The 15003-nt window shown below is 43.4% G+C and overlaps 1 protein-coding gene across 3 annotated transcripts in view; it reads right to left on the bottom strand.

Moving 5' to 3' along the window:
* The window catches only part of LOC110523606 (endoglin), a 64795-nt gene that overhangs the window by 16115 nt on the left and 33677 nt on the right, over positions 1-15003 (bottom strand). For all 3 annotated transcript variants that reach the window (XM_021602463.2, XM_036977275.1, XM_036977276.1), the window contains one exon: positions 5661-5780. In XM_021602463.2, the coding sequence (XP_021458138.2) occupies positions 5661-5780 (120 nt within the window). The remainder of the gene's footprint in view (positions 1-5660; positions 5781-15003) is intronic.

The following is a 15003-nucleotide window of genomic DNA, read 5'->3' on the forward strand; positions in this document are numbered from 1 at the left end:
TCTTAAACAATCTGTTCCATCCATATGTTTTAGATAGTTTTTTTTTTTTTTTTCTTTTTTTTTTCACCTTTATTTAACCAGGTAGGCAAGTTGAGAACAAGTTCTCATTTACAATTGCGACCTGGCCAAGATAAAGCAAAGAAGTTCGACACATACAACGACACAGAGTTACACATGGAGTAAAACAAACATACAGTCAATAATACAATATAAACAAGTCTATATACGATGTGAGCAAATGAGGTGAGATACGGGAGGTAAAGGCAAAAAGGCCATGGTGGCAAAGTAAATACAATATAGCAAATAAAACACTGGAATGGTAGATTTGCAATGGGAGAATGTGCAAAGTAGAAATAAAAATAATGGGGTGCAAAGGAGCAAAATAAATAAATAAATAAAATACAGTAGGGAAAGAGGTAGTTGTTTGGGCTAAATTATAGGTGGGCTATGTACAAGTGCAGTAATCTGTGAGCTGCTCTGACAGTTGGTGCTTAAAGCTAGTGAGGGAGATAAGTGTTTCCAGTTTCAGAGATTTTTGTAGTTCGTTCCAGTCATTGGCAGCAGAGAACTGGAAGGAGAGGCGGCCAAAGAAAGAATTGGTTTTGGGGGTGACTAGAGAGATATACCTGCTGGAGCGTGTGCTACAGGTGGGAGATGCAATGGTGACCAGCGAGCTGAGATAAGGGGGGACTTTACCTAGCAGGGTCTTGTAGATGACATGGAGCCAGTGGGTTTGGCGACGAGTATGAAGCGAGGGCCAGCCAACGAGAGCGTACAGGTCGCAATGGTGGGTAGTGTATGGGGCTTTGGTGACAAAAGAGATTGCACTGTGATAGACTGCATCCAATTTGTTGAGTAGGGTATTGGAGGCTATTTTGTAAATGACATCGCCAAAGTCGAGGATTGGTAGGATGGTCAGTTTTACAAGGGTATGTTTGGCAGCATGAGTGAAGGATGCTTTGTTGCGAAATAGGAAGCCAATTCTAGATTTAACTTTGGATTGGAGATGTTTGATATGGGTCTGGAAGGAGAGTTTACAGTCTAACCAGACACCTAAGTATTTGTAGTTGTCCACGTATTCTAAGTCAGAGCCGTCCAGAGTAGTAATGTTGGACAGGCGGGTAGGTACAGGTAGCGATCGGTTGAAGAGCATGCATTTAGTTTTACTTGTATTTAAGAGCAATTGGAGGCCACAGAAATTGGTCTCCATATGTCAAAAATAAACACATGTATAGTACTAAATTAGCCATTAGAATTTTATTGAATTAAATGATACTTTCTTTAATTCCAATTCAATTCAAATGCTGCTTCCTGTGGTGTGTGGCAAATTCAAATTAAATTCAAATTCAAGAATTGAATTGGAATTTAAAAAAGACATTCGGAAACTCATAGCTGTAAAAGACAGCTATACTTCTAAAAGTATATATAAAAAAAACATGCCATCATTAGTCCAAGTGGTTTAGACTAGTCAATGTATATACTATACAGAACAGATGGATGGCATTCAGCAGATATCTATTTCCCTTTGGATCCTGTCTCAACAATGGCTTCATTTTCTCCCCAATCAATGTTCTCATAGCTATTACCGTTGCATTCCAGCTACTGTAGCACACAGATGGACATCTTGTTCTGGAATGGGGGGACTTAAATAGGTCTGCTGTGTTACTACAATTAATTTCATGATAATGGATATCATGAAAACCACAACAAACACAATTAGCTATGCTGCATTGCACAAACTCACAGGAGGTATGTGCTCAGTGTTTTGCCAAGAAGAGGCCAGGGAAGGGGGAGAGAGCAGCAGTCGTTGTGTTTGGAGTTGGAGGAACAAAGTCCATGTATTTCCTGGTGATCCAGATGTTAGGCTGAAAACTGAGGTCTGGAAAAAAGACCACTGATTGTTTTCTTTCTGGACCTTCATGTTAGCGGTGTGTGTGTGTAACACTGTTGAAAGGGAAGTAGATTTTTAACATGGAGGTTTGGAGTCAATATATGAGTGAGGGGAATAGATTTGGAACCTGGTTGTGTGCGTGTGTGTGTGTGTGTGTGTGTGTGTGTGTGTGTGTGTGTGTGTGTGTGTGTGTGTGTGTGTGTGTGTGTGTGTGTGTGTGTGTGTGTGTGTGTTTGTGTGTGTGTGTGTGTGTGAAGCCCTGCCGGCTGCAGCCAGAAGGCTCTGCTGAAAGCCAAGAAAACCTGTGTGATTGATTGGTCCTTCTCATGCGTGTATATTTGGTTTAGATTGGATCGAAATAAAAAGACAAGAAACTACGAGGACAAAAAAATAAAACACATCACAATGGAGGGAGAGGAGGAGAGGCGGAGAAAGGAGTAAGTCAGAAAGAGAGAAAAAGAGTGAGAGCGATCAATGAATGAGAGAAGGAACAATATAGACAGGAATTTGTCTCCTTGGGGTCAGAGTTCGACATGGCACAGCCCGGGGATATATTGCATGACAGGAAGTAGTCCGAGCAAGGAGTGGCGCTTCCAAAAACTTTTCCCTTTGCCTGATCCAGAGGGGCTGAATGAGCCTGGAGTCGGGGGGATATAAGTCTCTGTCAGAGAGAGCTATCTGATGGGCTGTTTAGAACAGGCACCCATCCAACAGAGATTAGGTTCGGGACAAGGCCACTCGCCTGTCTATCCGTCTCTGTCTCTGTCCATTTGGCTCCGAAGACGCATCCTGAACTGTCTCCACGAGGGCGTTCAGGGGACAATTCCAGAGGGATAATTAACTCTTACGTAACATACAGTAGTAGGGAGAGAGACCACAGTGTATTATGACTTGGTGTAATGGTAAACTACCCCATATTAGATGGGAACAACCGTCAACTTCTAAAACAGTTAGGATTTGAGGGACAATTGAGGTTGAGAGACCTTGAACCTTGATGTTGAACCAACAGGTTGGTGGCTTTTTGTGAATGTAAGCAAATGTACTCAGTCCCATCTGAGTGTGTGCGGTGACTTGTCCCTGTCCCAGTCACAGCTGGATAGAACACTAGGCAAGTAACCAGCAGATCTGTCAGCCACGTGACGCACTTCCTCAGACACACACCAGATGCTGTTTCCTTCTTCCTTAAAATGGTAACACTCCCCAGTGATCCACTACCCACTATCCCGTCCTTCCATCCCACAAAAACATCCCCTCTTCATGTGCAATGTTCCCCCTATCTGCAGGACATTCAAGGATATACTGCTGACAGTGTTGTAAACATTGAATAGTCCTATTTATCGTGGAAGGTTATTGAGAAGTTGATATGGCCAACTTAAACAGAGACTAGAGGGTTGAAATAGATAAAAGATAAAGTTAGTTATTTTACCCCTTGTGTGAGAAGCAGAGCTCAAGAGGAGGATGTGCTGTGCTGTGGACTTTGTCTGAACTCTCAGCTTTCATTGTGATGAAAAGCAAGAGTTCTGTATGCTGCAGACAAGGGTTGGTTCAATTCCCAGGCAGGGATCCCAAATCACTAACACTATCATTTACTCAAACTTCCAAACAAAACATCCTATCGGTCCTAGAGATGCACACTTTCCCTTCTGCTTCATTTCCAATATTCTATTGACAAGACGAAACCCTTTGAGATGCACAATCTCTCTTCTGGAGTCATCTCTTTCTGGGATGATTGAAACAACACAATACTCAAGTTAATGTCTCCACCATAACACTATACATCCACAGTATGACTGAGACGACCCACTGGGCAAACTATGTCACATTAACGTGGAAATGTGAGTAATAGTTTGTTGAGATATTTATTCACCTACTCAAAATGACAGGCAGAAGGTTGTTGAATTCCCAATGTGTTATCACTATGCTTTCAACCATTTAAAAGCACAACAAACTTGAAATGGGTGTACAATGTCAGATATTTTGGATTTATACAATTGAATGTGTTATCACTGTTCTTCATCTAATGACCAGATGACCTGGATTGCAGTTGAGATTATATTAAAAGTACATATTGCAAGTGGTCAATGCTGTTCGAGATTCTGACTATTCTGACTATTATAGCAATTGTGAAGCTCTCCACAGACCTGCAACCTTTGCATACTATCATCTTGAACATGCACACATTCTATGATGACATAAGAAGACATTTATAGTTACAGTAGGCTAACCTCAATATGTGGCCATGGATGTGTTACTGATTTTAAGGTTGAATAAATACTGTTACATTAGATTCTAAGATAGCCTCAGGCTATTTACTATACTACAAAAGTATTATTGAATTGTGTTTGGTTGACAACGCAACAATATATCAACATTTGAATGAGATGTATATTTAGTCTGGTTTTAATTCCAGTTTTACCACAAATTAATCATTGATATGTTGGACTCACGTCTACATCTCAACCAAAAATTGAAGTTAAATAATATATTATTTAAAGTGTATTTAAAGTTTGATTTGCCTTAGATGGAGACTTGAATCCAACATATCAGATTATTAATTTGTTGAACCCTGGATTAAATTGAAACAATAGCTGTTGTTGACTTTGCAAATGCTATATAGACCTAAATAGCATCATTGAGGACATATGACTTATAAAGTTTGGTCACATTTAATTTGTTCTGTTAAACCTACCCTTTGGCATGTCTTTTGATAGCAACAGTGAATATATTAGGTATTAAGAGCTCTATCAATAATCATTCTCACAATAGCACATTGGTAGGAGTCAGTGACAATGTTTGGTCGAAGCTAAGCACGGCTGAGCTAAAACCTTGGGTGAGAGACCAAATTAATAGTTGTAGATAGACTCCAGTAGAAGGTGCTGCCCAGCTTATTGTTTTTTTATGATAGTGGATGCAATGTTGAAGATCTGACATTGTTTCAAAGGTACAAATTCAACATATTTTACACAAGGTTTGTCTATGTTGAAAGTGTGTTACCATGGTGACAGACTCCTGTAATTTCACCTCAAAACAACAATTTACCTTGATGACTTTTTTCAAATCCAATGAATTTTCCATGTCCCAATACATTGACAAATTATTTTGAAACCACGTTTGTTCCCAGTGGGTATTAGCTTGTTCTGATCGCTCCCTACTCCAACACACTCTGAGACCCTTTTTAGGATGTTAACCATATATAAAATACATACAGGTCCTTAGGGACCACAAAACTAAACTAACAAGGGTAATTGCTTCTCCAAACTGGCCCGGGGGGTTGTACAGCTGCGGCTGGTTGCTATGTCATACAGCTGGTCCATCTGGCCCTGCAGGAAAGCATTTCTCTCCTGGTTAACGATGGAAGTAGGGAGGCCTGGCAGTGAGGCTCTACCCCCCCTCCCCAGGCTCCAAACACTAGCGCTAAACAGAGCAGAGCAGCTCAGCTGGCAGGAACAGGAGAAATGCCAGGCAAGACTCCAAGCCCTCGCCAAGCTCCCATTAGCCAGCTATCAGTTTCAATGCAGTCATACCTCCCGAGATCCTTCTCTATTGCAACAGAGGCTATTGGGCATTTAGATGTAAGTCTAATAGCCTAAGACGTTGAAGTTAGCACCTACTTTCCTCCCAGCTAGTGTAATATTTCTGGAATAATAATTTGCATAGATAGTCTTCATACTATACTTAATGTGATGCTGTTATACTAACAGATGCAAACCCCTAAGGAAACAAGTAGGAGGCAAAAGGCAACACTTACATAAGGAGAGGTGGTACTTACGTAAATGCTGACATCCGTGTTAGCATGGGCCTCAGTGTATATGATCTGCTTTGAGTCTGTGGTGATTATGAGGTGCATTGGCTGGGCAGCGGTCATATTCAGTGTAAACATGTTGGGAGCCTAGAGAAAAGGACAGAAGAAGCAAGTTAAACTTCAGGAAAAATGTGGTGATGACTGTAACACAATTTTTTTAATGTCATAATTCACAATTCGAGTTTGTTAGCTTCAGAAAAATACGTTTGACCCCCTCCACCATCTGAGTGTACAGTACACATCAATATCATCACCACATCAACAATGGCTGTACATTCAAAACAGTGGCCTGCATAATATGTACAGTTGCTGTAGCATAAACAACACATATGGTTGCCAGGGGAGTTGGTGGTTGTGGTGTAAATTCCCACAGGAACTTTGCTGTGATCAGGAAGAAATTAAATAAAGCGGCATAAACATGTGTTTTGTCCTCTGCCGCTTTTGGGACAGGGTCACACTGGGGTGGGTGAAACAGAGGGCAATGTTTACTCTAGGATTCTGAGACCTAATCTGTTCTCATTTCGGTCACCCTACATAAGAGGCACTTTGCAATTATTTTGTTTTTCTGACTGACTAGAATATACTGCACACACACACACACACACACACACACACACACACACACACACACACACACACACACACACACACACACACACACACACACACACACACACACACACGCACACAACCAGGTTCCAAATCTATTCCCCTCACTCATATATTGACTCCAAACCTCCATGTTAAAAATTAAAAATCTATTTCCCTTTCAACAGTGTTATTCCATTTCATTTCGAGTCAGCGCATGGCATCATTCAAAATACAATGACTGCACACTACAATGTAATGATCATATGGTGGGGTAACACATGTTGTTCTCGCGACACAAATTTAATCCAACACAACACCTTAATTTATTTTGAAAGGACCGAGCTTGGGTTTGGAATGTTGTCTGACAGCTCAACACAAGGGTTTCTACTGTGTTTTCACTCCCACAGAGAGATCATTGAGAGATTCATTGAGAGATTCCCATTTCTGTTTCCTTCCAGAGCCATCACATCAGGACAGTACATGTGAAAAATACAAGGATGGCCCGCATGCTAAATTATGTACCGCTTTCTTCACTTCTTCAATTCCAGAGAAGACAAGATGAGAAAGATTCCGTTGATGGTAGATGTAATTTGTGTGATTTGATAGCGTCAGCTGATATGAGAAACAAGACATCATGTAGTCTCTCTAGTAATGGCAAAGTTAGCTACTATAAATCACTGTGTAATGTGGAAATATGACATTCATCCCCAGTGGCAGGTGTTGGCTGACTGTTTTAATGGCTAGGGCTGAGGAACAGGCTACAGTAGAGGAACAGGCTACAGCAAAACCTGTCCAATGCTACAGTCAAACCAGCACAACACTAGCAGGACCAGCTCATTAATCCAATCCAGCAGCAGTGATCCAAGTCCAGCACCAGTTCCTGCTGTGAGGATTGGGGTACCAGGAGGAGGAGGGCTGTGAGGCTTGGGGTACCAGGAGGAGGTGGGCTGAGAGGCTTGGGGTACCAGGAGGAGGTGGGCTGAGAGGCTTGGGGTACCAGGAGGAGGTGGGCTGAGAGGCTTGGGGTACCAGGAGGAGGTGGGGTGAGAGGCTTGGGGCACCAGGAGGAGGTGGGCTGAGAGGCTTGGGGTACCAGGAGGAGGTGGGGTGAGAGGTTTGGGGCACCAGGAGGAGGTGGGATGAGAGGCTTGGGGTACCAGGAGGAGGTGGGGTGAGAGGCTTGGGGTACCAGGAGGAGGTGGGTGAGAGGCTTGGGGTAGAGGGAGGAGGTGAGGTGAGAGGCTTGGGGTACCAGGAGGAGGTGGGGTGAGAGGCTTGTGGTACCAGGAGGAGGTGGGTGAGAGGCTTTGGGTACCAGGAGGAGGTGGGGTGAGAGGCTTGGGGCACCAGGAGGAGGTGGGCTGAGAGGCTTGGGGTACCAGGAGGAGGTGGGGTGAGAGGCTTGGGGTACCAGGAGGAGGTGGGTTGAAAGGCTTAGGGTACCAGCATAGGCGCCTGAGCAATGGAGCAAACGGAGCTGCTGCATCCCCAATTTGAAAATAGGGGTGCAAACGCTTGTTTTTGTATTTAAATAGATATGTCAATTTTTTTAATGATACTTTTTATTTTATTTTTATTTCACCTTTATTTAACCAGGTAGGCCAGTTGAGAACAAGTTCTAATTTACAACTGCGACCTGGCAAAGATAGAGCAAAGCAGTGTGACACAAACAACACAGAGTTATACATGGAATAAACAAACGTACAGTCAATAAACAAATGTACAGTCAATAACACAATAGAAAGGTCTATATACAGTGTTTGCAAATGTAGTAAGATTAGGGAGGTAAGGCAATAAATAGGCCATAGTGGTGAAATAATTACAATTTAGCAATTAAACACTGGAGTGATACATGTGCAGAAGATGAATGTGCAAGTAGAGATACTGGGGTGCAAAGGAGCATAAAAATAAATAACAATATGGGGATGAGGTAGTTTGGTGGGCTATTTACAGATTGGCTATGTACAGGTGCAATGATCGGTAAGCTACTCTGACAGCCGATGCTTAAAGTTAGTGAGGGAGATATAAGTCTCCAGCTTCAGTGATTTTTGCAATTTGTTACAGTCATTGGCAGCAGAGAACTGGAAGGAAAGGCGGCCAAAGAAAGAGTCGGCTTTGGGGGTGACCAGTGAAATATACCTGCTGGAGCGCGTGTAACGGGTGGGTGCTGATATGGTGACCAGTGAGCTGAGATAAGGTGGGGCTTTACCTAGAAAAGAATTAGATGACCTGAAGCCAGTGAGTTTGGCGACGAATATGAAGCGAGGGTCAGCCAACGAGAGCATACAGGTCGCAGTGGTGGGTAGTATATGGGGCTTTGGTGACAAAACGGATGGCACTGTTATAGACTGCATCCAGTTTGCTGAGTAGAGTGTTGGAGGCTATTTCGTAAGTGACATCGCCGAAGTCAAGGATCGGTAGGATAAGTCAGTTTTACGAGGGTATGTTTGGCACCATGAGTGAAAGATGCTTTGTTGTGAAATAGGAAGTTGATTCTAGATTTCATTTTGGATTGGAGATGCTTAATGTGAGTCTGGAAGGAGAGTTTACAGTCTAACCAGACACCTAGGTATTTGTAGTTGTCCACACATTCTAAGTCAGAACCATCCAGAGTAGTGTTGCTAGACGGGCGGGCGGGTGCAGGCAGCGATCGGTTGAAGAGCATGCATTTAGTTTCGCTTGCATTAATGAGCAGTTGGAGGCCACGGAAGGAGTGTTGTATGGCATTGAAGCTCGTCTGGAGGTTTGTTAACACAGTGTCCAAAGAAGGGCCAGATGTATACAGAATGGTGTCGTCTGCATAGTGGTGGATCAGAGAATCACCCGTAGCAAAAGTGACATTATTGAAGTATACAGAGAAAAGAGTCGGCCCAAGAATTGAACCCTGTGGCACCCCCATAGAGACTTCCAGAGGTCCAGACAACAGGCCCTCCGATTTGACACATTGAACTCTATCTGAGAAGTAGTTGGTGAACCAGGCGAGGCAGTCATTTGAGAAACCAAAGCTGTTGAGTGCCGATAAGAATGCAGTGATTTATAGAGTCGAAAGCCTTGGCCAGGTCGATAAATACAGCTGCACAGTATTGTCTTTTATCAATGGCGGTTATGATATCGTTTAGGACCTTGAGTGTGGCTGAGGTGCACCCATGACCAGCTCGGAAACCAGATTGCATAGCGGAGAAGGTACGGTGGGATTCTAAATGGTTGGTGATCTGTATGTTAACTTGGCTTTCGAATACTTTAGAAAGGCAGGGTAGGATAGATATAGGTCTGTAACAGTTTGGGTCTAGAGTGTCACCCCCTTTGAAGAGGGGGATGACCATGGCAGCTTTCCAATCTTTAGGGATCTCAGACGATACAAAAGAGAGGTTGAGTAGGCTATATAAGAATAATTAACATATTGCATTTTGCACCCCGTCACCTAAAGTATTTATTTTCTCCTGCGCGCCACTGTTTTGTTTCATTGGCGTTAGAAAGCACTAGTTGCACCACTGGTGTTTAAAGTGAAAAGGCACCTGCAAAATAAAATAGTTTATCTACATTTGTATTGTTGTTTCATGTCCAATGGTGTTGGTCCAATGGCTCTGAGTCGGCTTCCATCAGCCTACCAAAGGTTGCACCTTAGCAGAAAACTGCAGGCCCAGTAGCTCGCGGGCTGTCAATGAGCAAGTAGATACCCACTGGGCACACACTAGTATGCCTAATATTACATGATTACATTTGTGACATAATTTTCCTCACCAAGGCATTTATCGGCATTCTGCATTCTTGGAGTGGAGGTGAGAGGCTTGGAGTACCAGTAGGAACAGATGTGAGAGGCTTGGAGTACCAATAGGAACAGAGGTGAGAGGCTTGGAGTACCAATGGGAACAGAGGTAAGAGGCTTGAAGTACCAGTAGGAACAAATGTGAGAGGCTTGGAGTACCAGTACTCAGATGTGAGAGGCTTGGAGTACCAATAGGAACAGAGGTGAGAGGCTTGGAGTACCAATAGGAACAGAGGTGAGAGGCTTGGAGTACCAATAGGAACAGATGTGAGAGGCTTGGAGTACCAGTAGGAACAGAGGTGAGAGGCTTAGCCATATCCTCTCCACTAATCTCTTCTCCCCTCTCCAGTGACAGCAGAGTCAACATGTCCACCTTGCCAGCCCCTGCAGTTGACTTCCACCCCTGACAGAGAGAGGACTGGATGTGCATCAATGCCCTCCTGTACACTATCTGCCTCAGTGGTCCTGGAGGAGATTAGACAGCCTCTATCTGAGTGGCAGTGGCCCCGACACATGCTTAGCTCACAAAGCACAGCTCCACTAGGCTGCATCAGGATTCAGCAGGCTGGTAGCAAAATGTACAGAGGGTCAGAGAAGCATATTCTAGTTCACAGTTTGTACCACAGTAGACAACAGGTAAACAGTGTTGGACTTCAGCTTTAGGTAAGTCAAATATGCTCTTACAATATATACCTGGTAAGTCAAGAATGCGTTGTAAGATAGTGATGTTTACAAAGAGCAACAAAAAAAGAGGAAGAAAGGATTTTTATATTATGTTTTGAACGTGCCAATGAATTACCTTAAATTAATCAATTTTGTTGTTAAAATACTGAAGTGGACGACAGTACTTAAATACCTCCAAAATACAGTTCTGAAGAGGGGCTTTTGGGGAATTAACTATTAACATTAACAAAAAGCCACTTTTATCCAGACTTAAAGCCTCTAAACTCTTGCTTGTTTTGGAGCTGGATTCTCTTGGCTGCTGGCCTTTGTGTGGAGAGTACTGTGCGAGGGGGTTGAGGAACACGGTGTCTTTCTGTTCGTCTATGCTCACTCTTATTAAATTGATCGTCTGCTGCCTGCTGTTGACAGCGTGAATCTGAGAGGGCCATGCTGAGCTGAGGCGAGGGGCCAAAGTGGAAAATGTGGACCCCTAATGTTTGACGCTGGTGGGAGGAGACCCCCAATGTATTGTCTGAGGCCTACTGCAGGGCTAATACACAAGGCCTCTGCAAGGGCCAAGTTCAACACACACACACACACAAACAGACAGACAACACACCACGATAGCTGCTGTCAACAGGCCAGTGTGTTGTGGATGTAAGAGAGCAACAGATGCTGTGTCCATGAACACACACACTCATTTAGTGTGCCCAATAGGCAGTTTGATATCATCTCCCCTCTGTCCACCTTAATTGAATCACTCCTCTTTTCTATCAGTCATCTTCACAGAACACACCTGTGATCGTCTCCAATCCACAGACAAACCTTCGTCAAAGATTATGGATATACTTTTTTCTCAAAGTTGCCGGGATGTCACATGTCCTACTTATATCAGGACACTCGTAAAAACCTAAGCATTGCGAAACTTATATTTGCTCAAATAGACCTCACATAGCAAATAAGCCATACGTTTTTATGTTGACCAAATTCGGCACTCTCTCATTAAACTCCATACAAAATCTCATTGCTTAGTGGGGGAAACAATACAAAAAAACGCCACCTGCTGGAGGGAGACAAATTTTCAGCCGAGTTGGGCCTCTCTCTTTCTCTTCCTCTCTGCCTTCGTCTAATGAGTCTCGCAGGAGGGAAGTTGTCAGGGCCCATTGGCAGGAAGTCCAAAATAAAAGGCATCCCTGTTGTGTCCCGGCGTTAATTTTTAGCGCAGACTTAAGAACATTTTCAGAGGTGAGCAGTCTGGGGCACGTGGATTAGTGAACAAAGAGAATACTTAAGTGCTGTGTGTGTTTGCAAGGATGGTGGGGGAGAGTGTGTGTGTGTGTGTGTGTGTGTGTGTGTGTGTGCAAGGATGGTGGGGGAGTATGTGTGTGTGTGTGTGTTCACGTGCGTGAATTACAGACAAGGAGACAGACCGAGCTGCAGGCAAACAGTCTAACTGATTACATTATCCGTGTCCCTTGCCACTGTCTATCATCACAGAGCATTAAAGTACGTCGCTTGCCTAGTCTTTTAAGTACTGTCAGTATATGTTTATCATCGAAACTCAGAGAATGCCTCTTGAAATACCCTGAAGGAGCAGGATTACTCAATTACCAGTCAGCTGAGAGATGCATGTTTTCTTCTTCTGCCGTTCATGATATAAATTGGCCTCAACAAGTGAAGGGGAAATAGTTTAGACTTTATGCTTTGCTGACAACTAGACTTTACACTTCCCTTTCAATGAAACACAGTAGGGTCTTAGATGGTTGGAAATAGTTTTGGGTTGAGAATCCTATTGTTATTCCATGAGTGTTCTAGCAAATCACACAATATACAGTAAATGTATGACTCATTTTTCCTGTTATCTGACAGTGTACCAGTCTGGTATGGACAACTTATTCACTATTCACTCAGTTTGAGTCAATAGAGTCAAGGATGTGTCTGTGACTAATATACTATATGAGTCGAAAGGATTTACGCATGCAAATCAGTTGGGAAATAACAATACTTTCACGGTTAACCAAAACTCAAAAGGTCTTTATAAAAGAACTGTCCTCAATTCTTCTTCTTACTTTCTCCATCACTATCTCCAATTTACTCTAGAAGTTGGAACAATGCACGTTGTCGTCCCTGGTCGCTCGCCCTTGCTATTTTTGTTCCTGTGCTTTCAAGATACAATTGTTTTCCTCCTCAGACTTTTTTTTTCTCTAGGGCTTTTACTGGTGCATAACAGCTTCCCGTTATTCTTTGTCTCTCTCCCCTAACCTAAGCTGGCTCCGACGGTCCAGTCTCGGCTGTGAGCCAAGTCCAGTGCCAGAATGTGACATCATTGGAGTCTGGACAAGCCCCTCCCCTTCTGCCTTCTCTCCTCCCTTCTCTCCCTCTTGTCCCTCCATCCCCCTGCCATATTGAACAGACCGCCAGGCAGCCACACTTTCAATATGACAGACAGACAGACAGACAGACAGACAGACAGACAGACAGACAGACAGACAGACAGACAGACAGAGAAAAAATATCTTCTCTCCATCCACTGGTCATTTTGCCTTCAGCCAAGGACATAACCCTCCCTGCTTTGTGTCTGAGGATAAGCAAAGCCTCCAAGCCTTCCAAATCGTACATTTTCAGCACTGCCCCAAACTGATGCAGTAAATAGAGTGATAAGGCTGTGTGTGTTGAGAAATAGCATGAACCCTCACTCTCCAATTCCAAACATTTAGCCTGGTCCCACAGGAGAACAGGATACGCTTGCTCTGTGGAATGTCCACGGGATCACACGGCTGGCTCCAGTTCCGGACAAACTACAGCCTTTGTGTTCCTCCTCCTCTTCAATCTTTCGTGTTTCATAAAAACCTGGCAGTAAAGAGCTAACATTTCTTCTACACCACATTTCTCTTTCTTGGACCACTCTAGGACCATTCTTGGAAGAAATCTGTCTTTGTTTAGCTGTGTACATAAAAACACGAGTTAAGAACAATTTAACATGTTATAGTTGTTTTCTATGACGCCAGAGGGAGAAGCAGAGGAAGACAGGAAGAGATTTTCCAGTATTTTTTCATTTAGTGCAGGCAGGCCGAGGGACTCCTTTAGCCTTCATTAAAGGTGAGGAATCCAGGCAGCCATCCTCAGATACTGTATTATCCTGTGATGGCGTCTCATCCGAATCACAACCACACACTAATGGGTACCACACAGACCCACTCCTGGGTGAGCCCCCTTTAATTAATATTAAAGAGGGAATGAGAGAGATAAAGTCAGTGTGTGTGTGTGTGCCTGTGCATGCTTGCGTGTGTCAGAGAGAGAGAGAGAAACAGAGAGTGAAGGACGAGGGAGAGAGAGCACAGCACTGATAAAGAAATTACTAATATGTGCTGACCAGACACTGTCAGAAAATGAAAAAGGAAGTCTGCGAAGGAAAAAGCAGTGTAGGATTACATTTGTCCTCCTAAGCACTGATCTAGGGTCAATTTCCTCAATTGATTTCCAATTGGTCCTACTGCAATTTACGGTACAACTTTTTGACATCCACACACACAGCCCCATTCCCCATGCAGGCTGTTGGATGCGGTAGTGTGTTTTCACACTACTGTGTATGTAGTGCAAGCCTGTAAGGGGTGACCCCAGCTCCATGTTATGTTTGGCATGTGTTTGCACTTATCAGGCTAACCAGAGGAGGTGTCCCTAATGTTGACTCTCAGCCACATGGGAAAGCTAGCTAACCTAGCACGCTAACACTCATCTGGCATCAAACTCATGAGAAAGCTAACCTAGTGTGCTAACTGTCATCTGGCATCAATCTCATGAGAAAGCTAGCCTGGTGTGCTGACGCTCATCTGGTATCAATTTCACACAGACACTCTCCCAGAACAACATTTTCCCCCAGGAACGGGACAAATATTCCAGCTATATGGAGCTACCGTAGCTACAGTGCCTTACGAAAGTATTCGGCCCCTTTGAACTTTGCGACCTTTTGCCACATTTCAGGCTTCAAACATAAAGATATAAAACTGTAATTTTTTGTGAAGAATCAACAACAAGTGGGACACAATCATGAAGTGGAACGACATTTATTGGATATTTCAAACTTTTTTAACAAATCAAAAACTGAAAAATTGGGCGTGCAAAATTATTCAGCCCCTTTACTTTCAGTGCAGCAAACGCTCTCCAGAAGTTCAGTGAGGATCTCTGAATGATCCAATGTTGACCTAAATGACTAATGATGATAATTACAATCCACCTGTGTGTAATCAAGTCTCCGTATAAATGCACCTGCACTGTGATTGTCTCAGAGGT

Source organism: Oncorhynchus mykiss, chromosome 5, assembly GCF_013265735.2.
Source record: "Oncorhynchus mykiss isolate Arlee chromosome 5, USDA_OmykA_1.1, whole genome shotgun sequence".
Taxonomy (NCBI): Eukaryota; Metazoa; Chordata; class Actinopteri; order Salmoniformes; family Salmonidae; genus Oncorhynchus; species Oncorhynchus mykiss.